At 36.5% G+C, this 27,429-nt stretch overlaps 1 protein-coding gene across 4 annotated transcripts in view; it reads right to left on the bottom strand.

The window, feature by feature from the left end:
- MRP (Multidrug-Resistance like Protein 1) overlaps positions 1–26,942 on the bottom strand; it is a 53,722-nt gene extending 26,780 nt beyond the window's left edge. For 2 of the 4 annotated variants that reach the window (XM_074093273.1, XM_074093275.1), the window contains exons 1-14: positions 26,582–26,941; positions 23,965–24,270; positions 18,070–18,336; positions 17,767–17,960; positions 17,490–17,675; positions 17,151–17,408; positions 11,237–11,477; positions 10,486–10,623; positions 8,095–8,241; positions 6,716–6,800; positions 6,215–6,412; positions 2,340–2,516; positions 1,954–2,087; positions 658–868 (exon numbers count right to left, since the gene is read on the bottom strand). In XM_074093273.1, coding sequence (XP_073949374.1) covers positions 658–868; positions 1,954–2,087; positions 2,340–2,516; positions 6,215–6,412; positions 6,716–6,800; positions 8,095–8,241; positions 10,486–10,623; positions 11,237–11,477; positions 17,151–17,408; positions 17,490–17,675; positions 17,767–17,960; positions 18,070–18,336; positions 23,965–24,270; positions 26,582–26,629 — 2,590 coding nt within the window. In that variant the 5' untranslated portion in view covers positions 26,630–26,941. Of the gene's footprint in view, positions 1–657; positions 869–1,953; positions 2,088–2,339; positions 2,517–6,214; positions 6,413–6,715; positions 6,801–8,094; positions 8,242–8,831; positions 8,982–10,485; positions 10,624–11,236; positions 11,478–17,150; positions 17,409–17,489; positions 17,676–17,766; positions 17,961–18,069; positions 18,337–23,964; positions 24,271–26,581 lie in introns of all 4 variants that reach the window. The other 2 variants (XM_074093274.1, XM_074093272.1) reach the window with 2 other exon arrangements.
- Between the last annotated feature and the right edge of the window lie 487 nt (positions 26,943–27,429).

Here is a 27,429-nt window from a genome sequence, read left to right as displayed (position 1 = left end):
TTTTACACCTTGGAAATTATAGTATTAAAATAATATTTAATCGGTCTGGTAATGAAACTTATTTTATAATAAATTTAGTATATTAGAAAATACATTACAAATGGATTTGCTTTCAAAATCCTGGACAGGCTATTTTTATATATTTTTCAAAAAATATTTTTAATACATTTTTGTTGCATCATAGAGATAATAAGAAAATTTTATATTGACTTAAAGTATAAAACCTATAGAGCCTATAGGGTTTGCTGTTGTTTACCTGGACGAACTACTGGGTTGCCAGGTATAAACTCAAACAGTTATGTCGATGCCAGTTACTTTCACTTGATTAGATAATAGAACAAATTGTATATTAACGGAAGCGCTGTTTTATTGTGAACACGTTGATATAGGGTTGCCTGCATTTAATTAAAAATCATTCAAAATTATTTAAAAAAAAATACCCTGTCCAGGATTTTTTTAGCTAAACCATTTCTAATATATTTTCTTATATACTAAATTTATTATAAAATACATTTCATTCTATTATCAGACCGGTGCAGATTTTTTCAAGTTCGGATCTTCTACTATACGTCTCCATTGCGATTTCTATTGAAGTAATCAACAATGTTACAGAACAGATACAGAATATTTTTAATATTTTGTTGTTAGATGTATTACCTTCAGGTGATGTCTTTTCGGTGTCACTGAGATGATGCAACAGGAACTCTGCAAAGGCACCCTTCTTTTCTAAGAGCTGTTGGTAACTGCCCGCTTCTGAGATCTCTCCCTCCTTAAGTACTATTACTAAATCTGTTTGAGCCAAGTATGAAACGTTGTGAGTTACCCATAATCTGGTTTTATCTTTTAATAGACCATTTGGACCTATGACCTGAAATTGAAAGAGTTCATAATTATACTATATAATAGATTGTTGCTCGCTCAGTTGTGGCGCCCAATGTGACCATTTCTGTACAATATTGTACAGTCACCAGAATTAATATCTGCCCCAGCGGAGCGTGCAAAAATATCTGACACGTCCTTCCAGCCCTAGAAATAGAGTCGTATCAGATATTTATGCACACTTATTGTGTCAGTTATTGGTGCTGGTGACTGTACAAGCAAAGCATTAGTTATCAGGTTCAAATTGACGTGTGCGAAAACCTAAAAAAACAAATTTGACCGAGTACAGCTCCAAGTAAAGTCTCAATTCACCCATTTAAAAGTTTTTATGAGAGTCCAACGAAAAAAACTAAGCACAATTCATTTTGTACAAACTGAAACAGGAAAGGTCAAAGATCCTAGAATTTACCCTCCAAGACTGCCAAACCCTGATTTACTACATATGCACATTGCACACTCATTGTAAGACATCAGATCAGTGCAGACAGCACTACGTAACTAGCTGGTACGTGACGTGACGATGATAAATATTTCGAAAATACAAACTGAAATATAGATGCACAGAAAAACCAGAAAAATAAGACCAGCACTGGTAATCGAACGCAGGTCCTCGGCATTCCGTGCCGCGTGCTATACCGCTACACCACTGCTGGACAACGGTACAGACACGAATTTCTCCTATGCACCACATATCTCAGCTTGTTTGTTTCTTATTTAGCCACTTAAGCAGTGACGCTAGCGACATCGATGAGAGAAACAGCAGTGCAGTGTCGTTGTCCAGTAGTGGTGTAGCGGTATAGCACGCGGCACGGAATGTCGAGGACCTGGGTTCGATTCCCAGTGCTGGTCTTATTTTTCTGGTTTTTCTGTACATCTATATTTCAGTTTGTATTTTCAATTTAGGTTTTACCGTATTAAAATTACGTTACGTTGTAAAAGTAAAAATTTGGAATTGAAATAAAAAATACAAAAAGATTCCAAAAAACCAATCTTGATAAATATTTCGTCAAATTTTTATCTGACATTGATAAACAACCAACAAGTAAGATTTAAAATTAGATGAAGTTGCAGTACCTTATCGAAGATGTGTTTTCCCACGTGCGAGTCAACTGCGCTGAGGGGGTCGTCGAGGAAGTAGTTGTCGGCGTCATAGTAGACGGCTCGGGCCAGCGACACTCGCTGCTTCTGCCCGCCCGACAAGTTTATACCTGCCACCAGTAGAATATTAGCACATCATAACGACATTGATTATACGCTACCAGTATATTAAATCCAGCTTGCTCCCTTGCGTATATTGTTTTAGTAATTTGAAGTATTCGCAAAAATTACAAGTACGTAGACACACGCAACAGCAGAAAACAGTTAATTATGGATGGAGATATTATTTACGGATTCTGCATCTCACAACTACTTATTAGTTTTCCAACAACTAATACTGTTGCAGTGACGGCATTACCAACCTTTTTCGCCGATTTCAGTTTGATCTCCGCCAGGCAACATGTCGAAGTCAGGTTTAAGTGCACACATTCCGATTACATCACTATACTTCTGCATCACCAGTGGCTTGCCGAACAATATGTTGTCTTGGAGGGTCGCATTTTGAATCCACGCCTGTTGGGGAACGTAGGCTATGCTGCCTGTGGGTACAACCGTGGTTTGAGTTAATTAATTTTTCAAATGTAAACAAAAAGGTTTATGAGCGATTCTAGTAAAAGCTGCGAACTGAGACTTGCTTACAGCATATAAAATCGAAAGTTTATTGCAATACCTTGCTCGTTTGCCATCCAATTGAATAAAAAAAAACCGGTATTTTTAGATACCGAAAATTCAAATACCGGTATTCCGGTACTTCGATATTTTTTCGATATTTGTATTATTAAAGTAAAATGAACGATTTTCCCACTTCCAAAACCTTTCCGGTTCCGACAATCTTAAGTAGCTAAGATTATTTCAAAGATGACTTACACCTTTATTCGTGTTAAAGCGGTAAACGATCGAAAATGTATCACTCCGATATACACTTCGTGAGCTGTTAAAAAAACCTTAGGATTTTAAAGCATGCTTCGGGTATTGACCATGACACGCGATCGTGATATGCGGTTCTGTTCTGTTATAAACTTGCAAAACTTCGTAAAGTTACCGTAAAAAGTTATGTAAAGAATAACCATCAGTACAAAACAAACCTAACTGTAATAATATTACGCTTCTTTATCTTTTTCTAATTTTAATACAATATGACTTTTGTCATGTTACAAATAAAACAAAATCAGCATTTTCGAATTCTTCCATCGTTAATTTAAATTGAGAACACCCGCCTTAACACACTACTTTTTTTTGGAAGTATATAGAGCTGTTGTTATACTGTATCTACTTCTCTTGGGTATGTCAAATGATTTATTTTGGCCTGCTTTCGTTTAATATTTTTTTAATGTACTTTGCGAAATTCCCGTTGCTTCTATAATTCGGTCTTGAACCTTATTAATTTACGATCAATACTTTTCTTAAACTTTCAGCTTCTTTACAATATATATATATACATTGTTTATAATGTATTGTTATAAATTCGGCTTTTTCATTTTAGGGCTAGTGAAATTAGTGGTAGTGAAATTAGGATTAAAAAATTTCGGGCTACCATACGAGAACCATTATAAACAATTTCCCGTGATTGGCTATTTACAGAAATACCCTGTTTAAATCAGTTTCCGAAAAATAACAAACTAAATAAATATGTAAGTGGTGATTTTAACTGCTCTTCACGCGATGGATTGCTACTAAATCAAAAAGACAATTGTCATTTTCTACTAACGAATCCTTCCGATTTCCCCCGAAACCCGAAGGTTTTTCTAAGAGCTCACGGATTGTACTAATGTTCAAGTAGGAAATTCGTTTTGATGTTAATTTTTCTTAATAAACGGTTACACGGATGCAGTGGCGTAGCGTGGGTATCAGCCGCCCGGGGCGAAAGAAAATTTTGCCGCCCTCTTGTTTAGGTTTTAAATAACCATAGTACAATACAATACAATAACTCTTTATTGCACACCAACACAGTAAGCAGTACAGAAAACACAGGTATATACATAGAGATTAACTAAGGTAAGCAATAGGCGGCCTTATCGCTTCAGAGCGATCTCTTCCAGGCAACCTTTACAATGGACAGAAGTAAGGAATAAATTATTATTATTTACTCAGAGTTTCTCGACATTAAGTCGGTTATTTTTTGGTACTTGATACGGGCATATGCCAAGTATCAAGTTACCAGTGTGTCAAATGTGTTATGTTATAATTGTGAATTTTGCTGTGTGTTTGTGTGATTGTTTTCTTGGTTGTTGTGCAGAGGTAGTGAAGTTGAATTCAGGAATCGACGCACTATAGAGCAAGTGTCTAAAACTATTGATTTATTGTTATTATTATTATTTTTATTTATTTAGTACCTATACAAGATGTCAATACATATCAATCAATAATACCATTTAATTATAGAAAGGGGATTCCCCGATTTCGTCTCAGTATTGCAGTATGATTATTGGAATAGTCGTTGTCATTCTAACCGGTCCGAACCGTAGGTGCGAAAAAATTGTGAAATACTGGTGTACTGCCTTTTCGGCGAAATATGTTTCGCCAAATTTCACTTAGCAACCAACCTTTCGCCAAAGTTTCATTTGGCAAACTAATATTTGGCATAACTTTACTTCGCATTTTTTTTATTTCGCAACATTTTTACATTGCAAAATTTTACTTCATCACACATATATGTGGCAAATAATTATGTAGCAAATGATTGGCTTAGGCAAATAACAAATTGTCAAATAACATTTGGGCAATTTTTTACATTGCAAAGTTATACTTCAATTTGATTTGTGCGAGCGAGCGAAGCGAGCGAGCAAGACGGTTCGGAACAGAAGCGACTTGGATAGTTTAGGTTCAGAAGGCTAAGGCGGGAGCGAAGCGGAGCGTAGCTCCCGCCTTAGCCTTCGATGTTAGGTTTTTTTTATAGCAGCCAGGATAAATGACACTAGAAAGGTAGGTTGGATGCCATTCAATAAGTTGCTAAATCAAGGTATGCCAATCAATACATTTGACGAAAACATAAATGACATCTTAAAAAAATTCCAGGTAATAATTTGCATAATAATAATTTATCGAATCATTAGTTGGGAAATGATATCAGTGCGAAATGTTGAGTTGGGAAATAACATTTCGCCTAAATAAAAATATGGGATAAATAGTTTGGGAGTAAATAATTTGCTAAATAATTTTCGCCGATACATTAGTAAACCTGAAATACTATTATTATCTAATGTCTTGGTATTATTTATCATGGAATTTTGCCGCCCCCTCAAAATTGCCGGCTGAGGCGGACCGCCCCCCGCACCCACTACGCTACGCCACTGCACGGATGTCCTTGTGAATTTTTGATAAAACATAATTTTTGATTTGCTATCTAACTGTTGCAAATTTTGTTTCTGCTAGTTATAAATGCAAAAGTATTGTACACACTAACAGTTGAAAAACTGTGAAGAACATAGGGTATTTACTGCTATTAGGTACAGTCAAGGAATTTAATTCATGGGACACTATGGAACCTTTTCCAAGGAAAAGTCATTACGACTTTCCTTGTTAATTAATGCGATGTCACTATGACGTTTACTGTGAAATGGTTCCATGGTGGCCAATGAATAAAACTCCTTGACCGTACACATCAGACTCCGTATGATGATACACGTTTGTTATTGTCTTAATGAAACGAGATCTATGTGTAACATAGGTATATTATTTTATTTCTGTGAATTTTATATTTCTTTTATCGGTAGAAAAAACATTTACATAACTTTAATATAACTTATTTATTATTATTATATTTACTTTAAAAAAATCAGGACGTCCATTAAAATAAGATAACGCAATTATTTAAGCAATAATAAAAAAAATGTGTAAAGGTAGAAAAACACTACTAAAACGCAATGCTATGCTACGCCACCCGACGCGTGTTAGTACAGTCAATCCCATACATTTACTATGGCCAGGTGCAGATATAAGACACGCCACGTAATGACGCGGTTTTCTCATAGGCATAGTTCGTAATCTTTATGAATAGTACTTTCGAATTTAATTTATATTAAGTTAATTAATTAAGTAAGTACTAATGAATTTTTGTGACTTATGAGAGTGTTGAGTCTATAATACTCTATTTAAAAACGAAATAAATGGTAAATTATCAAAATACCGGTATTATACAATTTCAATACCGGTTGTGCCAATATCGGAATTTTGCTCCGATATTCCGGTTTTTCGGTATTATCGAATACCGGTATTCATGCTCTCCTTAGTTACTCACCATGAGTGTTTACTCGTCCGGAAATCTTGTTCATCTCTCCGAGGAATGCTGATAGTAAGGAACTTTTGCCGGAACCCACAGCTCCAACTACGGCTACTAAAGAACCTTTGGGGACGCTCATGGTGATGTTCTTCAGGGTTAAATCTGCGTCTTTGTTACCCCATGAGAAGTTTCCGTTCTCTATTAGCAATGGATTAGCTGAAATAGTCCCAAGATACCAACACATTAATCTCTGATATTAGGTAACTTAGTCATTAGTAATAGCACAGAGTACGTAATAGTATAAACGGAATTGTTGATAATGCCTAATATACCTACACATTTGTTATTTACTCAAAAAAAAAAACCTAAATTAGCTAGACCAAGCTTAATTAAATTAGGTACGAAGATAATTACTACATTGATGATGAATAAAGGATATTTATTCAGCGCGGGAACAGTTATATATTCAATCACTGTTATTAAAAATTCTCAAGTGTAAAATTAATTACGCGAACTTACGATCTTTCAAGTCATGTTCCACGGCGTCCAAATCCAGCTCGTCACAGTTCATGAATTTGTTTAATCTTTTTATACCAACTGAAGTCTACAAAATTAACAAACAATTAGTACAATTTAACGCGTGCAAACACTTTTGCTAAATGCTTAGCACGTAGCGCTCTTTGTTTATTATAACAATGATTTTTATAAACAAAAAGTTCGCTGTAGCACTCATCCTGTGGCATTATCCGCAGCAGTCCCTTCGCCACCTTTAATGGTACTACTTCGATTTTATTCGCAGTAAGTAGGTACATCCGTAACAAGTGAATCGCAGTTCTATTAAGGAACTACCGTGAATAATCCGGCGTTTGCTGGTTTCGACCATTATGATAACGACAGGACAGTAACAAGAACATGTTTTGACATTGAAAATATTTTTGGTTAATGTATGTACGGTACCAGAGTTCATAAATTCAAATATGCCGCTCTACATGTTCAAGCTACGAGTGCCAGAGCAGTTGTTATAAGCAAAAAAAGCTTGGTTAGTCACGAGAACAATGATATTATTCTGAGCAATGACATGTCTAAGGTTAAAGGTACAGCCGAAGAACAGTTATAATCAAAAGCTGCAAGAGATCATTGTATTACCGACATATTATATCCATACATTTGCTAAAACCGGTTTTAAAATATTCCATTATTATTGTATTCTATGCCGGCGACATTATGAGTCAATATTATTTCATCGTTATCAACGAGGTTACACGAAATGATGGTTAGCACGAATTAACCCGTCGCGCGACCAACGACTTTTTTGGGTAATTTTGGCTAGTACCCTATGTCAAAGGGTGATCGAAATAAGTAACAAAAATAGACTAATCACGAGTACTTAGATACACGCCACTATCCCATCACACCCACCCATCTATGTTTTTTTATTTTTTTTTATTCGACTGGATGGCAAAAGAGCAAGTGGGTCTCCTGATGGTAAGAGATCACCACCGCTCATAAACATCTGCAACACCAGGGGTATTGCAGATGCGTTGCCAACCTAGAGGCCTAAGATGGGATATCTCAAGTGCCAGTAATTTCACCGGCTGTCTTACTCTCCACGCCGAAACACACCAGTGCAAGCACTACTGCTTCACGGCAGGATTAGCGAGCAAGATGGATCTTCTTTCTTAGACTGTACTAATCGAGTTTATTCAAGTAATTTGAAAACATCTATTCGATCGTGTCATCTCGCATGCAAAAACGCAGATTACGAGTACAATACAATATAAAAACGAATGTGCGGAGCGTTTTAAAATTAGTAAAAGCACCGAAAAACTAAGACGACACAATCAATTAGTTAGTCCGGACAAGTACAACACATATAAAAGACATCCAATTAAACTTACTTGTACGACATTTGATATAACGTTAGGCAGCATAGATAGTGGGAAACGTAGTATGTTGAAAAGTGACAACGCTACGAAAGCCTTCTTAGAGTCCAGCACTTCGGTGTCATTTACCAGAACATAGCACCCAAATGACATCAGCGACACCTACGACACGATTGTACAAAAGTTGGTTAGGTTAAGCCTAAGCTGGACTGTAAGCCGGCTGCGAGCTTACTTGGAACTATAATCAGAACACCAAAGGCACTATGTGTCAAAGTCACTAGTGATTATCAAAGCATTTATCCTTTACTCACACCCGTATTGGTTCGAAAGGGATTTACAATTATGCTTTACGTCCGCGGCACTAGCTAGCGTGCTAGATCCACAGAGCCCCGAGCATACTATGGTTTACCGCAGACACTTGTCTTTTATTCGTGGAAAAACATGCTTGTAGATTGCATACTTTTGTGCTTATGTACACATTTTAACAAAAATACCGACAAAAGCACAGTCCACTTACACAAAAATGTGCATTTTATAGTACGAGTACAGGTATGTGTATTCCTTGTTTATGTTTGCGTTAAACATTTCAGCGTGCTCTATTCGAGTTTAGCAAAAAATCATAAAACTTCGTCCGGCCTGGTCTACACCGTCTCCAAGTATAATAGTTGTATTATATGGATTGTTAGTATATGTATGCAAGTGGGGAAGCACCATAGCCAAGTCACGTGCGTCAAACAGGTCAGTGGCGCTACCTCGATGGCGGAGACCACGATGAGGGGCAGTAACCCCAATGGCAGGTGTATCATGAAAAATAGGGACATTGATACAAAAATCTTTTCCGCCGTCAGGTTATGGCCGTCGGGGTCGCAAATCACATACGTAAGGAAAGTAAGGAAGGTCACCTTGAACAGAAGCGTTTGTTTTATATCTGGATAAAAACATATTTGCATCCTGTGAATGTAGTTTAGTTGACGATAAAAGTACAATCAACCAAAAGTAGTCAGAAAAAACGCTTGTATTAAAAATAAATAAATTAATGAAATACTTTTTTCTTATTATTTAAAGTAAAAGTTATCAACTGACTCGGTATATGTGTAAAAGCTTTTTGAAAAATAATATTATCACGAAATTAGTTATTAAAATGTTCCAAAATAATTTTTTTCAGTCCATTTACATGATGTTTTAAGGGATGGGGTATAAAAAATGGACCACCGGATCTCCTGGCGACATTCAGAATCATAATTTGCAAGCTTTTCTGAGTTATTCACAGAATGTGGTCCACTAATTTTGCATAAGTACGCAACTTCCCTTGGCGCCTGCTCTATTAATATAATTTGCAAATCATGCTTACATCACAAACCAGTGAGTCACTTTTATAGGTAGTGATAAGAGACCAATGGATGGATATATATTAAGAGCTGTTGTACACAAATCAGACACTAAATGTATATAAAAAAGAAGGATTTTCGTGGTAAAATATTTTAAAGACAGTGTTTGTCCTACTTTTAGTTTTAGACTCGTAATTTTTATTTTTCTAGAGATAAATGGAAAGCAGAATTTCATTAGCTCGTAGTTACCTTTCTTTTTTTTTTCAACACAGGTTGATGATTTTTACGTCATTCGTTTTATTTTCCAGTTTTGTATCCCGTTAAATTATTCAAAAGAAAATTTGTTTCATGCATGAACGCTATCGTGTCGGATGCCCCAAAATGGGATGAAAGGGGCATCGTAAATTAAGGTTTTCTTTTTAATTTCTCTTTTGGCTTTATTGCCAAACCTGGACAACAATATGAGATTCAAACTTGATAATTGGGTATAGACAAGTGTGAGACGAACCCAAGCCTAGATTTGTCGCTAAGGTCACTCAGACGCTGCGGGCTACTAATCGAGAAAAACATGTTATGTACCAGCTATTGGTCTATAAAACTTGACATGATTAAACTCTTTGGCACTCTATTAAAAGTTTTAGTTGATGTTTACATGATTTTTGAAGATTACAAACATTACGTTATAAAAATCTTATCATAATAAATCGCCAATTATATGTCATAATAAATTTGAAATCTGTGCAATAGTAGATAGCTTTTAATCCGATAAGAAGTTTCGATTTTATCAATCGTAATTTTGATGCTTAGTAATACATAAATAACCATTAAGATAACATAGGATATTGATATGGTGTACAATAAAGATAGTTTTTAACAATGAGAATAAAGATAAGCTTGTAAGAGGTATTTATCCAGCTGGGGGTTCAGTCTGCATGATTGCATCTATGATTTGAAATGTGTTTTTCTACATTTGACCTTCTATAAAAGAAATATTTTCCGATCAGTCATTTCACAATTCCGTAATGACATTAAATGTATTATAACAAGTAAATATATTATTTTACTAGTTTTCTCTTACCAAGAAAGGCGCGCAGGACCAGATAAAGGACGTAGCCGAGTTCAAATATGCCGTCTGCTTTAACACGTACATTTCCTTGTTTCTAATCTTAAGTATTTGGTCTTGGAAGCTAGGCTCCCATGCGTACATCTTTAAAACCTGAAAGTCAAAAGTAAATAACGTCACGAAATGAAATGTTATCAGTTAGAGCTATAAAATACGCGAAAGAGCAAGTAAACTGACTTTATAATCACACGTGTACGTAAATTACGAATACTAGCCGCGTGTTGAATGTAGCTCCCACAAGGGGGACTAATGACCTGTAGCCGCTGTCTTAACGCCCGGGCGCATGCAATCACATTCAACATCTCTTTCTACTCTCATCTAATACCGTGTGATAGAACGAAGTGACGAAAACAATTGTGATTCCGATTGCGTCAGACAATAAGGTCTCTGGTCAAATAGCTGGTTGTTCTTGAATGAAACCTTGGATGTAGTCATCGTCAAAAGTAGCAGACCATCCTTTGTACTTTGTCGCTTTAAAGTACTTTAAACACATTTGTCCATCAACTACAGTGTTACGTGGCTGCAAACTGACAAAGCACAAGGGAGTGCAACTACTTTTCACTACTGTACAAAGACATTTACCGGTCGTTGTGACAATGGAACTAGCCTTTACCAAACAACGAATCCTTTTATGAAGATAGATGAGAATTTCCACCTTTCAGGGACTGACTAGAATTAGTAGCGTAGTCATTACTAGAATACATACCTTAATACCATTGAGCACCTCATTCATCAACTTGACCCTCTCATCCTTGTACTTCATCTGCCTGATCTGTAGTATCTTGACTCTGTTCGCGATGAACCCGTTTACGGGGATGAGGACAATCATGACCGCCAGACCGGCTAACACGGAAGGGCCGAGGATGCCCCACAGGAAGTACAGAGCCAATGCTATCTGGAGAGGAGCTGACCATATCATGTTCAGATATGCTGTTAATTCCAAAAACCTGCAATTTTCGCGTGATCAGGCAAATCGAAGGGTTCGCGTTTAAATATACGTATAAGAAATAGGCGTGGCAAGTATACTAATGAAATACGGTAAGAGCCGATACGGTCAGTGTCAAACATAATAGAGGTCAAGGTGCTGAAATATACTGGAAAAGATCTCTATTATCAAGAACGTTTTGAGCACCTTAGTCGTTCCCTTATATGTATTTAATTCTGACTCCTACCTTAGAGCTACCGTAAGGAGTACTTTTTATTTCCCAACTTTCGTGCAGCATCAAACAAGTTTATAAGTTCAATTAGAACCGGTCAATGGATTTTATGTTTATTTCCATTTCAATCGTTCATTTATCCTTTTTTGTTTATAAATGCTGGACTAAGGTTTATATGAGTAGATAATACAAGAAGGTAGATGTAGACTATTTTGGTATACGTATTCGAGTTGTTGCATTCCTGACATCCTGTCAATTATGTGACAAGCAATAACGTTCATCTCTTTCGCTCTCACGAATATTATGCCTAACACAACACAACGAGATGATTATTGTATAGATGATTTATTCTTAACGACCGTATCAGGAAACATTTAAATAAAAAATAAAATAAAAAAAATGATTCTGACGAATAATTACGGAGCGTGACGGCGTGTCGTTCTAGCCTACATAACATGCTATAACGTGACGTTGAATTAAGATAGGTACATTTCATCATAGATTCATTACAAAAAAGGTAGATACTATCAATCAAATTATATCTTATCTGCATGAATAGGGACCATAATACCGACACCGACCCACCATGGACGATAGGAAAGGAATCAAAGTAAATAACTCTACCTATCTAGTGCTTTAAGAAAAAAACAATGACTCGGCAATTTTATTAATAACCACAAACGGAATTTCTTGTACAGCTGTACGACTGATTTATTATGAACCAAATGATGAAAAGGTATTAAAGGTATAGGTACTGTGATATTTGTTTATTTGAAAGCTGTTTCACTGATTGCTTTTGCACATGAGATAGGCAAGTTCCCAGGTGACCTCGTTGAGACTATCTTATCAATTGCTCTTTGGCAAAATCATTATTCAACCACAGTCAAGTATTTATGTATCAAACATAAAAAATAGGCTAAATACACGTTATAGAAGAGGTTGGAAGTTATCAAGTAAGTATTCGTGTGATGTCGGACATATGCTTGTAAATGCCATATTCATATTGCTACTGGAATTCGTTTTAATGAAGCTAAGCTAAATAAGAGTACCTAAATATTGTATTGTGCGTACCTAACGCTGTTGCTAGGGCACGAACTTTTCATGCGCATGACGTCAAAATGACGTAATGTAATTTTATAAACAACATGATTATTTGAGTCTTTTACCAACCCCTACCTAACCCTTCAACTGTCGCTATCTATAAAAAAATTATAATCGATCCCGAGCTCACGGCTTATTTTTCTGTTTGATCATTTCAGTACAAAGTTGCAATATGATTCCCTAAAGCCAGGGGGGTGTCACTAGGCCATTCCGCCGCCGAGCTACAAGTACATACCGGGCCTACCCAACGTTGAAGCGATTCAGTGCGACTCAACGCGTGCGAGTGAACACGAGTTATGCGATAGACAGAGAAGCATAAAGTAGGCACGATTCTTATGCCTAAACGTCACTTTTGTACGGCAGTGAAGCTTCTGTACTTGTACTATTACTTATTCTGTGCTAAAGCAAAGAATAATCAAATAGCGTCATATTTAAAGTGCCTTTTTTCTGTTTGTATCCTGTTAGAATTAGTCTAACGAGTTATTGAGTAGGCAGCGAAAGACAATCCTTATTACTAACTACACAATTTTATACTCAAGTTATGGACCCTGGGCTTGTAACTTCACGTTTGGTTTGAGAAAGAACGCAACATGACATGATCATCCTGTTTACAAAATGACGTCATTTTAATGTCAATTGTACCAAAAGTTCGCTCCCTATAGTTAACATAAATGTTAGCTACTTCAACAACTTCAATTGGTACTTCCCCTAGTCATCATCGTCATCATATCAGCCGTAGGACGTCCACTGTTGGACATAGGCATTCCCCATGGACTTTCAGTGCTTCCGTTAGAAGCGGCTTGAACCCGCGGCTTTAACCAGGTCATCCGTCCACCTCGTTGGTGAACACGCGCAGCGTACGCTTGCCGACCCGTGCACTTCCCCTAATAACTTACGTTATTTTTTTCCAATGTCTATTTCATCTTTTGAAAATAGGGAAGGCGTCGGGCGACGTGGCATATGTATGGCACGGTGTACGGTAAACCCATTGTGCCATGGATGACGAATTAACGATTTTATAAGGGACGATTTGAAATTACCGTTCCGCTCATTGTGCAGGGTAATGTTAACGTATGACTCAACCATCTCGGTTAATATTTGTAAACGTGTGAAAAATATAATAGTTGCCACAGTTACCAGGTAAATAACAACACACATTCAATACTACTAGTTGTTAATAATAAGTTAATGGGTTCAGAGGTCAGGCGGGAAGTGGGAAGTATGTCAAACTTGTCAGCCAGCTTAAATGAGCCAATCTAAATTATCCACGTAATTATGTAAATAAACAAAACTATAAAAGGGTAAATATGTATGAGTATAGAAGACATCAATCAGAGGGTCGCGGGTTTTTCGAAATTCGTATGCGAAATTTCATTTGAAATATACCACGACTTCTGCAGTTTAGGAAATCAGCGAAAACTAGCGAAGCAATTCTATGGTGTTTGTAGTTCCCAATCCGCACTGAGTCTGCGTGCGAACTACGGCTCAAACCCCTCTCATTCTGAACCGTCTTCTAACGTAGTTTAAAATTATTTACAATAATGCCGTGCTTTTCAAATCGTTTTACAAGTTTCCATGCTGTTGATTGATAATATGATAATTTTCCGGTTAATAAATCATCCCACAATATAGCATGACATGCAAAAAAAATTTTTTAAATTGTTACATTTCTCGTTTTGGGATGCACACAATCGACGTGACGCCAAAAAAGTGACGGACTGTATTACGCAGATATAGATGTCATTATCGTTGATAATTATCAGTATGCAACTATCGTGTTAGTTATAAATATTACAACAATATAATAATGAATTCCAATATTAAATTTAATTTTATAATAAATTCGAGAAAGTGGAGATGGCGAGATGACAGTTTTTATATGCGAAATCTGTCATTTGATTGTGATCGCAACCGTCAGAAACGTTAGGTAATACGGCCTCTGGACGCGGAGCTGAGCGAGTGGCCAAATGTAGCTCTGGATAGAGAGATGTACAGTTAAAGGATAAATATAATAATAAATTCTTGTATAATTAAAAAATAATAAAATTCGTTAAGATAACAAAAAAATAATAATAATAAATTCCGCTTCAAAGTAAGACAACTGTTGCAGAACCTTTTTCATACAAACCTATACCATTTTTTTTGAACCATGGTTTTTGTTTACTTATCTATATATGACACTCTGAACTTGTCAATTAAACTAAGTACAGAAGACTATCGAAGGATTTTTCTTGATAATATTGATTTAGATACAACAACAGCGACCGACAAGTGCCTATGATTATCTATAATTACTAAATCTATAATTATCTAGTTTTGTTTTGTTATATTTACATATATTTTTATAAACACGTTATCTTGTGAAGATACATTGTTTTACTTATTTTGTAGAACGATGTAATACAACCTAGGTACTTGTGAAATTAAGTTACATCTATAGATGGCGCCATAATAATGAGCAAACAAACCGGTCAAGTGCATGTCTGGCCACGCGCAGTGTAGGGTTCCGTCCCTAGTAATATGCGGCAAATATTAAATTTTTGATCGACCATTACTCGTTAACTTGGCTGTGATATTCTTCCTTTTAAATTCCTGATATATATAGGGCTGCCATCTCTAAAATTTGGCTACCAGGACAAGACGCGTGAAAACCCCGGATTTTGGAGCGGACCCGGACATGTCAACAAGTTTAGGTTTTTATTAAACTTGGTCAGTAGGTATAATAAAATAAAATGTATAGGCCAATCAAATAAGATCCTTAAAAAGCGTTTTGAAGAATTAATTTCCAACAAGCTGGAAATCGTTTTAATAAGTACGTTAATTTGGTCCTAAATGCGTGTAATCCGAGTTTATCCCTTACCAGGTGTGCATAACTTTTGGGAAAATTTTGCTCTTTTTTCAGTTTTTTGCTTTTAGCAAAAAAACAGTACGTCCGCCGGAAATGTTGTTCAATATTAAAGAATGTTAAATTCTGCGTAGATTGAGCATCTAAAAGTTCAAATTAGGTTCAGTGGTACAGCCGAAATCAAAGGTTCAAACCGAGACTCTTCTCGGTTTGTGGGCGAAGTTTGTTGCTTTGTTGCTTTTGTTTGTCTTTAATTTATACTGTAGTTTTTAAGTAAATATTTTATTTGTATTTTTTTTTAAATGACTGCCATGTTTTTGCGGCACATTCTTCTTGGCAATGATGGGTCTTTCAGAAAGCGCTGGTAGTTAAAAAAAATGACGTGTAAATGCCCATTGCGCCCTATTTACTGAACAAATGAAATTTGAAGCGAACGAAAGTGAGCCCCGACGACGGATTTGGTCAATCTTTCAGGTGGTGTACTGGCAGGCCCTAAGTAAGAACATTCTATGGGATATGGATGGACGGTCTAAACTTAAAAGCGTTTAAATCGCAAATAAACTTTCTGAAATATAAAATAAAACTCTGGAATGCCGTGTCACTGTAACTCATATTAACGAGTTTTATTCTGCTAATTTTATATTTAGATTGATTTAGGCGTTACTATGCTCTAGTCTGGATCGAACTTTTTACCTTGCTCCTCCAAGAAAAAGTTATAAAACACATATATAAGCTAGAAACACACCTACGCTCTCTGTGTATCAAGCTTTATACATGCAATTTTATATTTACATGGATATACATACACTTGTCGTTATCTGGCAAAGATTTATTAGTTTATTGCTTCAAAGGACGACATAATACAGACTGCTACTTGTGAAATTAAATTATACCTACCTAACTAGATTGCGCCACGTTACGTTCGCCACGTGGCAGTGGCAGCCCAACAAAAACACAATAACACAAGTTCTAGGAATACGAATCTTATCGCGTCACCGGAACCGTTTAAACCTATTTCATGTTCTTGGAGTTCCATAGCCAAAAAATGGTAAAAATAGAGCCTTATAGTTTTATAGTCCGTAAAGCTCACTGAGACGATTTTTCATGAAGAGCACGGCGAATATGTGCTGTGTGTGATTTACATTCAATATCTCATCGCATTGATTTGTTATTAATTCCTACCCAATTTTGCGGTCATAAATGATGGTTTAATTTTTTTCCTTATTAGTCAAAATACCTCACGTTGCGGTTTAGTATAATCTTACACGCGCTCTTTCATTTCTTGTATCTATTACTGGACTTTTTTTACGAAACTCAACACGCCTCGTCACAATCACTAAGCTCAAAAATCTCATCGTTGTATGTGATTTTTTTACATGTCTTTAGACGATTATGCCTAGGAAGTTGATTCACGGAACTGCTTATATTGAGTAAGACTCGTGTGTAGGTCACATTGTAGCGCTGTAAGAGTAAATTTCGAGGTCATAGATATGGACGAATGCGTGTTCTTATCTTACCTTTGCGCATCAACCGACATCAGGTTAACAATTTCCCCAACTGTGGATTCCTTCCTCGCCGCATTGGACATGCGCAACGACTTCCTGTAGATGGCACTGGTTAGCGCTGTCCTTATTCTCATACCCACAAGGTACATCCTCGTGAAATAATGAGCAAGTAACATAGTTTGTATCGAAGCGCATACTAGGAGAACGACTGCATACAAGTAACCTCTCCACATGGGCTCATCTTGATTACCCACGAAAGCTATCAACAATCTGAAATAATTCAAAGGATAAGTTCAGGCTATTGCATCTCAATATCTTATCACAGGTAAGTATAATTACGCGAGTACTTACTTCAGTAACTGGGGAGAAACGAACATCAGCAAATCATTAACAAGTTTTAATATAGAGCCAAAGAAGAACTGAGGTCCGAACGCTAAACAGAGAGCTGGCAATATTGAGGCGGGTTTTCTTTCGCTTTCGGGTTTGAAGTTCACGCTGGCAGATGTTTTGCTGTAAGTAGCTCGCGCTTCACTGAATCTTAAATCAAACCATAATAAATTAAACATCAGATGGACAATGTAAAATGATGATGTTAATGTGCACAGTAAGGTTATGTAAACATGCTTACAATTCCTGTTTTTTTAAAGATCTTTCCCAAAATTTGTCAAATTTTGGCACGACCTCTTTGGATGAATCTGGAGGATTAAGGGCCCATAGATCACTTTCAGTTAGACTTCTGCGGAAGCCTGTTAATGCAAATGGTTCGAACCAACTAAACGTGAGTCGACTCGGGAACCCTGATGCACGTTCAGGACAGGGTTTCTAAAAACAAACAAAAGATCTCAGAAAATGCCACCAAACAGAATAAGCAAATACTGACACAAATAAAGATCTTAGGTTAGGTAGCTTTATGAGCAAGGATAATATTTACCTTTTCGTATTTGTACGGCGTATCTTTAGGCGGTAAGTCGGCGAAGCAATTGAGAAGGAACATGAGTACTGCTAAGGTGTAGTATATAATGTAGCTAACGAAGGCATATTGGACATTTTCATCGTCCTTTTTATTGTGATGTAATGCTACTTCGGAGCGCAGCTGCGATATTCCCGCAACAACTAGTAGCAGCCAAAAAAAGAAGAGCACCCCTGATGCTCTCATGCCATACTTTCTGTTGTAGTATAATAATGTTGCTGATAAACTCTAAAACAAAAAACATTATTGCAAACATTGCCAGCATTAATGTTAGCAGTTTCTATGAAATCATCAGGTATTAATATTGATCGTGTTCAGACTTCGTATTCAATATAATGTTTAAAACTATGGTTTGTATATCTCTATGCCATGACATGACTAACAAAGTCAAATATTTGGCACATACTCATACGGTTATGTACTGAAGGCGTTAAACGTTTGATAGCGTTTCTTTTTTTTTAGAATAGTTAGAATAATAGGCGTTAACCGGCTGCGTTTTCACCTAGATTGAAAATAATATTAGAAGCAGTGTCGTAAACGCAGGGTTGGCTTCAAGGCCTCAAACTCTCAAGAGTTTGGACTAATTTTATGAAGCTGTCTCTATACTAAGGGGCTGTTTCACCATCCATTGATTAGTGTTAGTTAACTGACGGTTAAATGTGATGCCGTCTCTATTTGTTTTGTTCGAATAGACGGAGACGGCATCACATTTAACCGTCAGTTAATACTAGTCAATGGATGGTGAAACAGCCCCTAAATGTTTAAGCGTGTGTTTGAATTTTTGGCTCCACCATATAAGTCGAGTCCACAAGCTGTATTTCTTCCCCGTAAGGAGTTAATAAGATAATTACCTAATAATAACAAACAACAATCTTATTAAGATTGCAAGCCATTATTTTGTTTATAGCGATAACCAATTATTTGTATACAAGGTCAGACACGAAAGATCCGTCTTTTATGGAGAACCTCCGGTCTAAAGTAACCAGAAGTTCGAATTCATGGCAACAACCATGATGTCATTAACGTTTTTCTAACGACCACAGCCATAATAACATGATGTCGTTATATAATAACCAATTAAGCTTGCTGCAATACTGAGGCATTATATTATAGGCGACTGCTGTTTCATATCTCGTACCGGTAAACATGTAAGAAGGTATTAAGTAAAGTGGGTACTATCAATTCTATCACAGCAATGTCGTAACGTAAATCGAGTGTATAATCTCGCGTCAAATGACTTGTACATCGTACCGCAGTGCCCTATAGAATCGGAAACCTCGGTGGAGTCTGAAAGTGCATAATATGGCATCAGAATTGTCATTACTCGTCGGATTTTAGCAACAACGTCGTGGCATGTACCGTTGGATCGCGACTAAGTCCGGCCTGACGATTCGAGCGAGACGAATTAGACGACAAAGTTGCCGACTCATGCTTACAAGCCGTAAATGTGATGTTCCGATAAAAATAATACAGAAAATGAGAAACTTTCATACGATTTGTTTAAAAATTTTAATATTACCTTAGTACGTTTGATTGTCAGATAACTTTCGATTTTTGTACGACAGTTTTCAATAGAACTAATAAAAAACCGGCCAAGAGCGTGTCGGACACGCCCAAAATAGGGTTCCGTAGCCATTACGAAAAAATTAAGTCATATTTTTCTAAGGATTTCGTATTTTATACGGAATCTTCCAAGTTTAGGTAGCCGGTAGGTTAGCCGTTATAGTTTTCCTTGAAAGTTCGATATCCTTACTACCATCCTGATTTTTTTCAAATTTTACCACTCACCCATACGGTTGGATGAGAAAAACAGATCACCCCTACTTTAAGGGGCTGTTTCACCATCCATTGATTAGCGTTAACCGACGGTTAAATGTGATGCCGCCTCCGCCTATTCGAACAAAACAAATAGAGACGGCATCACACCTAACCGCCAGTTAACACTAATCAATGGATGGTGAAACAGCCCCTAAGTCTATGGGAGGTACCCTAAAAAAATTTTTTAAGGATTTTTTATAGTACCATTTTGTTGGCATAGTTTACATATTATATCCGTGCAAAATTACAACTTTCTAGCATTGATAGTCCCTGAGCAAAGCCGCAGACGGACAGACAGACAGACATGGCGAAACTATAAGGGTTCCGTTTTTGCCATTTTGGCTCCAGAACCCTAAAAAGGGAAGATTGGGACTATCTACGTTCTTTTAATCCTTTCTTTTGTTTGGCTACCTATTTATCTACATAACTATTTTCGCAAACCATTTTGCTTGAAGAGTGATACGGTTTATTGCTGTATTGACTGACATAAAATACATTTAATACCTTTAAACGTGCAATCCTTGTGCCTAGGGATCTCGGAAACGGCTCCAACAATTTTGATGAAATTTGGTATTTAGGGGTTTTCGGGGATGACAAATCGATCTAGCTTGTTCATATCTCTGGAAAAATGCTTATTATCGAATTTAAGCCCGAGCAAAGCTCGGTCGCCCAGGTACTATTTTTAATAGCACATCAAAACATTTAAGAATCTTAAGTTAGTCGTGCGTATGCTAAACGAGTTGAACTACTTATAAAAAAGCCTGAAAATTTAGTAATTTCGATTTAGAGACTATTAAAACGTCAGTGTTTCATAGGCAGACGAGAAACTGACGATGACGAATTATTTTGTTGTGTTTACGAAACACGTTTTTTTAAGTTTTGTAGAGGTACTTCTGCTGCTTTACCTGTTCCGCAAGTATCTATTTTAGAAATCTTTAGGAACTCCGACGTTTGGTGACGCTTTTTGGCGTTATACCAGTTCTTTACCTCAGTTTGTCGGCTAAAATAAATAAAAACCGGCTAAGTGAGTGTCCGATCACGCGTAACGAAGGGTTCCGTAACTTCCGCAGCCGCGATAAAATCTAAATGGCTACTCCAACAATCACCAAGCCACTTTTTTTTTAGCCTGTTAAAGTGTCCCACTGCTGAGCAAAGGCCTCCCCTTCTTTAGCCACTAATTCAAGAAAATATTTTCATTGGAGAATAGGTAGTTACCTATCTTATCAACCATTGCCACACGCTTCAAAAAATTATTTTCGCCCCAGATTGAAATTTAGCCCAGAAATATGGAACGGTTAACAAGACTTCATTCAAACAGCCTAATAATTTCCGAGTAATATGTAGCATACGGACAAGGCCCAGTTTTTCGAAGCATATTAGTCAATGAGGGCTATCGCGTATGAATTCGCCGCTAGAGGCGCTAGTGTAGCGTGAGGTCTCCGAAATGTCAAATCTCATAGTTTTTGGGTGAGCTACGCGGGTTTATTTATAATTAGAATAATTTTGTGAATATTATGCAATATCTGAAATTAATTATGGCAAATATGCGTTCCGGGGCAATGAATGTCTGTGTTTTGAGACAGTTTTGTCTTTCGGAAACCTTTGTCTACCCTTTTTTCCAAACAAAACGGGGACTATGCAACACTGTAGCATGCTCGATATCTTTATGGTACGGCTTTAAGGTGTATTAAATATGATTTCAATCTAAACTTTGTTTTCACGCCCGTAATAACAGACTTTGAAAGCCATACTTGAAAACCTCACGCAACAGTGCGCCATCTAGCGAGACAAAAAACGATAGCCCTCATTATATTAGTGTTGTGTCTCATTTTCTCATACAATTTATGAGACAAAACACTAATATTTGCTTTGAGAAACTGGGCCCAGGACGAAGCTATGAGGGTACCGTTTTCACCGTTTTAGCTACAGAACCCTATCAAAAACTGAAGTAAAATTTCGCTTCTGAACATTTCAGGTGCGTTCTTCGTGGCTTGGTTAATCGCGAGTTATGAATATGACCGATATCCTTAATTACTGTTACGTTCACGTTATTACATAGGTAAAAGTTCACGGTTCGTATGGCGTAACTCCAGCTTCCATAGACATATGTATAACATGGAGGTCATTGAACTAGAGACTAATAAATTCAACACACACTTAAACACTCATCGTCATTCTAACACTATAAGTTTGTACGTGTGTGCCTGCTTGTGCTCCTTCACGTTAAAACGGCTGGACGTATTTGGGTGAAACTTATTTTGTAGATTAAGATGGAGAATAACTGATATACCTAGAGTACCTATTTTTATCCCGATATTCTCGCGGGATCAATGTAAAATCCCAGTTTTAATTGCTATGTTTAGAGACATGAAAATTTGCACACAATTAAATGGTCGTCATGACGTGAACGTTTTTGGGGATTCCTTTGGGAATTTAGTGAAATCACTGAATTTCAATCGGACTGCCAAATCAAATAGGCTATTCTAACATATAATTTAGATCCAAGAGCAAGTCGCTTCCCGGGAATTGCGGTGAATGAATTAGACGAAACCACTGTCACCTATTAAGTACTTAAGTAAAACACTTAAGCTCTGAATTTTCATGTGTTTGCGAACTCTTTTGAAATGTATGATTCATTAAATCCATTCACGACTCCCATAAAACGACGTATACTAAGAAGGTATTGCACAATAGTTGTAATTGTAATTGAACAAAAATAAATGTTACGAAATAGCAGTTAAATTGCTTATCGGAATTGCTACTATTGCTTAATATTTTTCATTTGGTTTGAAATTTAAAATTTTAAACGCATGCACTTTGAGGTAAGCGTTTGTTGCTGAAGCGATTAAGTGGAAACAAAAATATGTTGATGCAAAACCGAGGACAGTTTACTTTCGTTCAGTATGAAAGGACCGGTTACGTAAAGGTAAAGGTGAAATTAATGACTCGAGCGAGTCAACAATTGTAAATAAGTAATTGGGTGAACAGTATAACAATCTTTATCGGACCATTATCACGTTAGCAAATAATAGATTCTACAATCTTGACGACGATAGCCTGAGATCTGAGGCTTTCTTTTCCGCCGCCATCTGCCAGCACATCAAGATGGGCGGGAGCGTACCTACCTATTATTCTATTTACGAGTGTTCGGCTTGATCGGGATGCCGTGGTTGCTTGCTGACGGGACCCAACGCGAATTGGTCAGTGTATCAATTAATCCTCATGAAATAGTACAGACCTACGTCAATAGAACGTTTGTAGGCACATATTTATCGTAGACATAAAGTATCAACAACAAACAATACAAGGCACAAGCTTACTGGTTCGAAAGAGATAGGTACAAGCACAATACAGTGGTACAAGCTTTAATACCTAAACACGACAAAATTAGCGTGACCACAGTAGGTACAGTGTGCAAAAAAAATTAAATAAAACAATACATTAAAAAAAAAACCGACTGCCTTAAAAAATAGTAAAAAGAAGAAAACAAGTCTAGTGGGCCAGAACTTTGTTAAGTAGCTAACTTAAAGTTCAACAGTCGGGACCCATTAGGTAAGAGTTTTTGAGCGTCACGATTTAAATGGGTCCCGACTGTTGAACTTTAAGTTAGCTACTTAACAAAGTTCTAGCCCACTACACTTGTTTTCTTCTTTTTACTATTTTTTAAGGCAGTCGGGTTTTTTGATTTATTAAATTTATTGTTTTATTTCACACTTTTCTGTGAAAATGGTATATTAAGGCGCGAATGGGTTAATTATTAGCTTTCATTTGATACCCCACTCAATAGGTTTGAATAAAAATCATTTTTTGAGAACTTAAAATTTGGCGCCAAAAATCCGCTATTTTGATTTTTTTAGAATTTCATGTACCCAGTGTCACTCGCGCGATTAAGACGAATCCAAAGACGTATCATTTATCAAAATCAGTTCAGCCATTGAGTAGTTACGAGAGGACATAGGAATAGAAATACATACATACTTACATACATACATACGCGTCAAACCCCTTCTTCGCAGTCGGGTAAAAAGTAATACTTACAAATGTTAATATCTTAATTATTGGTGTGTAATAATCAACACTGAACACATTCTCATCTTCTCTTGATTCCCTGTGAACGGTTACACCCAAGTCTACGAAAGTTAACACTATTAAAAGGCTTGTGATGATTAGTTTGCTGATGTTCAGTATGTTCCATGGTATGTTTCGCTCCTTGCTGCTTATTATGTAGTATGCTTCTAGAAAGGCTGCCAGCCACAGGTATATGCATGGTAACCAGACAAGAACTGTTCTTTCAAAACAGTCTGTTAATTCTGGATTGTCTGTGTGCCATGTTAGATTGCTATCCTGCAAAAATAAACAGTGATGAGATGGCACTTCAGTAGAGTCTTGAAACGATGTCTTCACACCCAGGGCAATTGTATATAAATAAACATTTATAAGTCAATACTGAAAAGGTATGAGTCAGTGATAAATTACGTCACTCAATTAAAGGGTGGATTATTGTGAAAAGCATGACAGGGCGAAAAAGGAGTTGTTTGGAATGGTATGTGATGGTAAGAACATATTAAGCCTCCTAAAGCCGGGTTGATGCTGTTAAGGGTGAATAATCGAAATCCTATGATCTAACTACTTTTTTGCAATACAATAAGTAGATAGATATGTGCTGTAGTACCTATATGCTTGAGATGAATTGAAATGAAATGCATAGATAATTTTTACACATCTTAATTGATCATTCCTTCATACAGACATACATTGAACAGTCATGGTGGTCCAGTGATTTGACCTATGGCCTCTCAAGCAGAGGATCGTAGGTCAAACCCTACCTCAGTTTTCCGAAATTAATGTGCGAAATTTACCACGAGTCTATGGTGTACGAAAAACATTGTGAGAAAACCCGCCGAAACCAGCAAAGCAATTATATGGTGTGTGATGCCCAGTCCACAATGGGCCCGCATGGAAATTAAGGCCCAAGCCCTCTCATTCTGAGAGTAGGCCTGTGTCCAGCATGGGAATGTATATAACCTGGGATGATGATGAGACATACATTGGAATATAGACAAATTTTCGCATATTATATTAACATCCAGTAACCACATTTGTATGGTTTCCAGATTAAACTTCATCAATATTTTAATATGGCTATCTCTATTAAAATAAACAGAACCACAGGGTATATTATAGTTGCTATTGTAAAATCATCACAAAAACTGGTTTGCCTATTCATGGACATGATGCCACCAAAGAATGCCTAAGGTCAAGGCTACTGGTCAGCATTGGGTTGTTATAATATGATAATGTACTATAAGTATACTATATGTAATATCAGTAATGCCATGTCATTGACTTTAAATGTGTCATTAAATGTTACAGTTTATACAAAAAAAGGTTTTTAGTGCAGAATTTATAAGATATGTTGTTGGTTGCATTGACTATACATTAATTTCACTGATATTTGTCCACACATTTGGTTGCATTTGATAATTCATAATATGTAGTAACAAGAATAATTAAATCACACTCAGAAATGTCAATTAAATACCTACAATATTATAAAATTTCATTTCTAGAGAAGAATAACACTAGTCTAAATAATAATTATATAATAAACTAGCAACCCGCCCCGGCTTCGCATGGGCAAAAAAAAGCCCGGCCAAGTGAAGGATTCCGTACCTACCTATATAACATTAGACATTAAAAATCTACAAAAAAAAAAACATGTTTGCTGTATGGGAGCCCCCTTAAATATTTATTCTATTTTAATTTAATTATTAATTTTTAAATGAATGAAAATACAAATAAATATTCTGTGAATAATTCAAGCAACTACCTGTTGCCGTAAAGAGCACCCATTAAATATTTATTTTATTCTGTTTTTAGTATTTGTTGTTATAACGGCAACAGAAATACATCATCTGTGAAAATTTCAACTGTCTAGCTATCACGGTTCATGAGATACAGGCTAGCGACGGACAGACGGACAGTGGAGTCTTAGTAATAGGGTAAAAAAAGTTCCACTTTTACCTATCCCTTTATAGGTACCTACAAACTAGCAACAATGAAGTTACCTTTTAATCATTTCAGTAGTATTTTTTGAAATATTTGAATAAAATTATGAAATAAAAGAAAAATAAATTTTAAGGATTTACTTAACACTGCAATATGTTCAAACTCACATATTGGCACATGGGCAATATAGAAAAATAATTTAATCCCAGACACTAGATTGGCTTGAAATTTGAAAAATGTGAAAGTAGAATGATTTGAATGAATAATTTGTAAATGATTTTATCAACAAATAAGTTTATTGGCAAAAGTTCTAAGTACCTATGTTAAGTTCAGTAATATTACAACATTTAAAAACATAACCCTCCTTCGGGCAGTCGGTTAAAAAGAAGTTTTTTGTGGTTTTAGGTTGTTACACTGATTGTCATTTTTAAGGGTGTACAAATTATCAAAAAAAATGTTACTAAAATTGTGTGGGTAGGTATCTTGAGATTTTAAACTATAGTAAGTGGGTCACCCATCGCAATCCGCAATTAAGGTTGCACGACTAATATTTAGCTTGATTTGGTATGTTCGGATCAGACATCAAATTATTACAATAAGCAAACTTTAAATAAAATTTAGGACGACTAAAATAAAATGTTCTTACCCAAAACTTGGAGCCGCAGAATTTGTCAAGCGGGGAATCTAGAGACATTGTCACTTATTGAACCAGTTATCTCCCATACATCTGCGGCAAGAAATCTAATGGCCGTTTGTATGAAACTTAGCAGAAAAATATCCTCACACTGATGTTTAACTTTTTTCACACTACACATGTGATAACTGTCAGAATTGCGACCGTTATGTATATAAGCGCTCTTATCAACAAATCTGAGCTAAGATTACGACAAACTGAGCGCCTACGATAGTAGTTTATATAACACGACAAGACACCGCCGTTCGCATCGCACCACACGGTGTGGTCCGTTCCGTCCCGTCTACACCAACCTCGAACGCAGCAGCGTGACAGATAGCTAGCTACTATTCTTGTAATCTGTGGTAACATGACAGACAGCAGAGCTACTACGAAACTCGAAGTTCGAGTCGTGCGGTCCCTCTGACACTTAAACTATTTAATACGAGAGCGAGAGGGACGGCACGATACGAACTTCGCGTTTAGTAGCCCTGCAAGAGGAAAAGGGACCACAGATTATAGATTACACATGATACGATACGATACTCGTGAAAAGAAGGGAAGTAGGGGAAAAATGTTATAGAAAAGTGTAAGGTTGGAGCTTTGGTTTTGAAACTAGTAGAGTTGTTTGGTTAATGGATTGGCGACCCTTTTATACTTGGTTTGGATATATATACTAATTGTAAACAAACTTCAGCTGCCAGATTTGGTATATTCAAGGATTTTAAACATTTTACTTATCTATCATTGTAACAAACTATACTAGGCTAGTGTATTTCAATACAGAAATGTAAATATGTAGGTAATTGAAATTTGAATGG

This window comes from Choristoneura fumiferana, chromosome 10 (genome assembly GCF_025370935.1).
Source record: "Choristoneura fumiferana chromosome 10, NRCan_CFum_1, whole genome shotgun sequence".
NCBI lineage: Eukaryota > Metazoa > Arthropoda > Insecta > Lepidoptera > Tortricidae > Choristoneura > Choristoneura fumiferana.
This window is presented reverse-complemented; position numbering and strand designations above follow the sequence as displayed.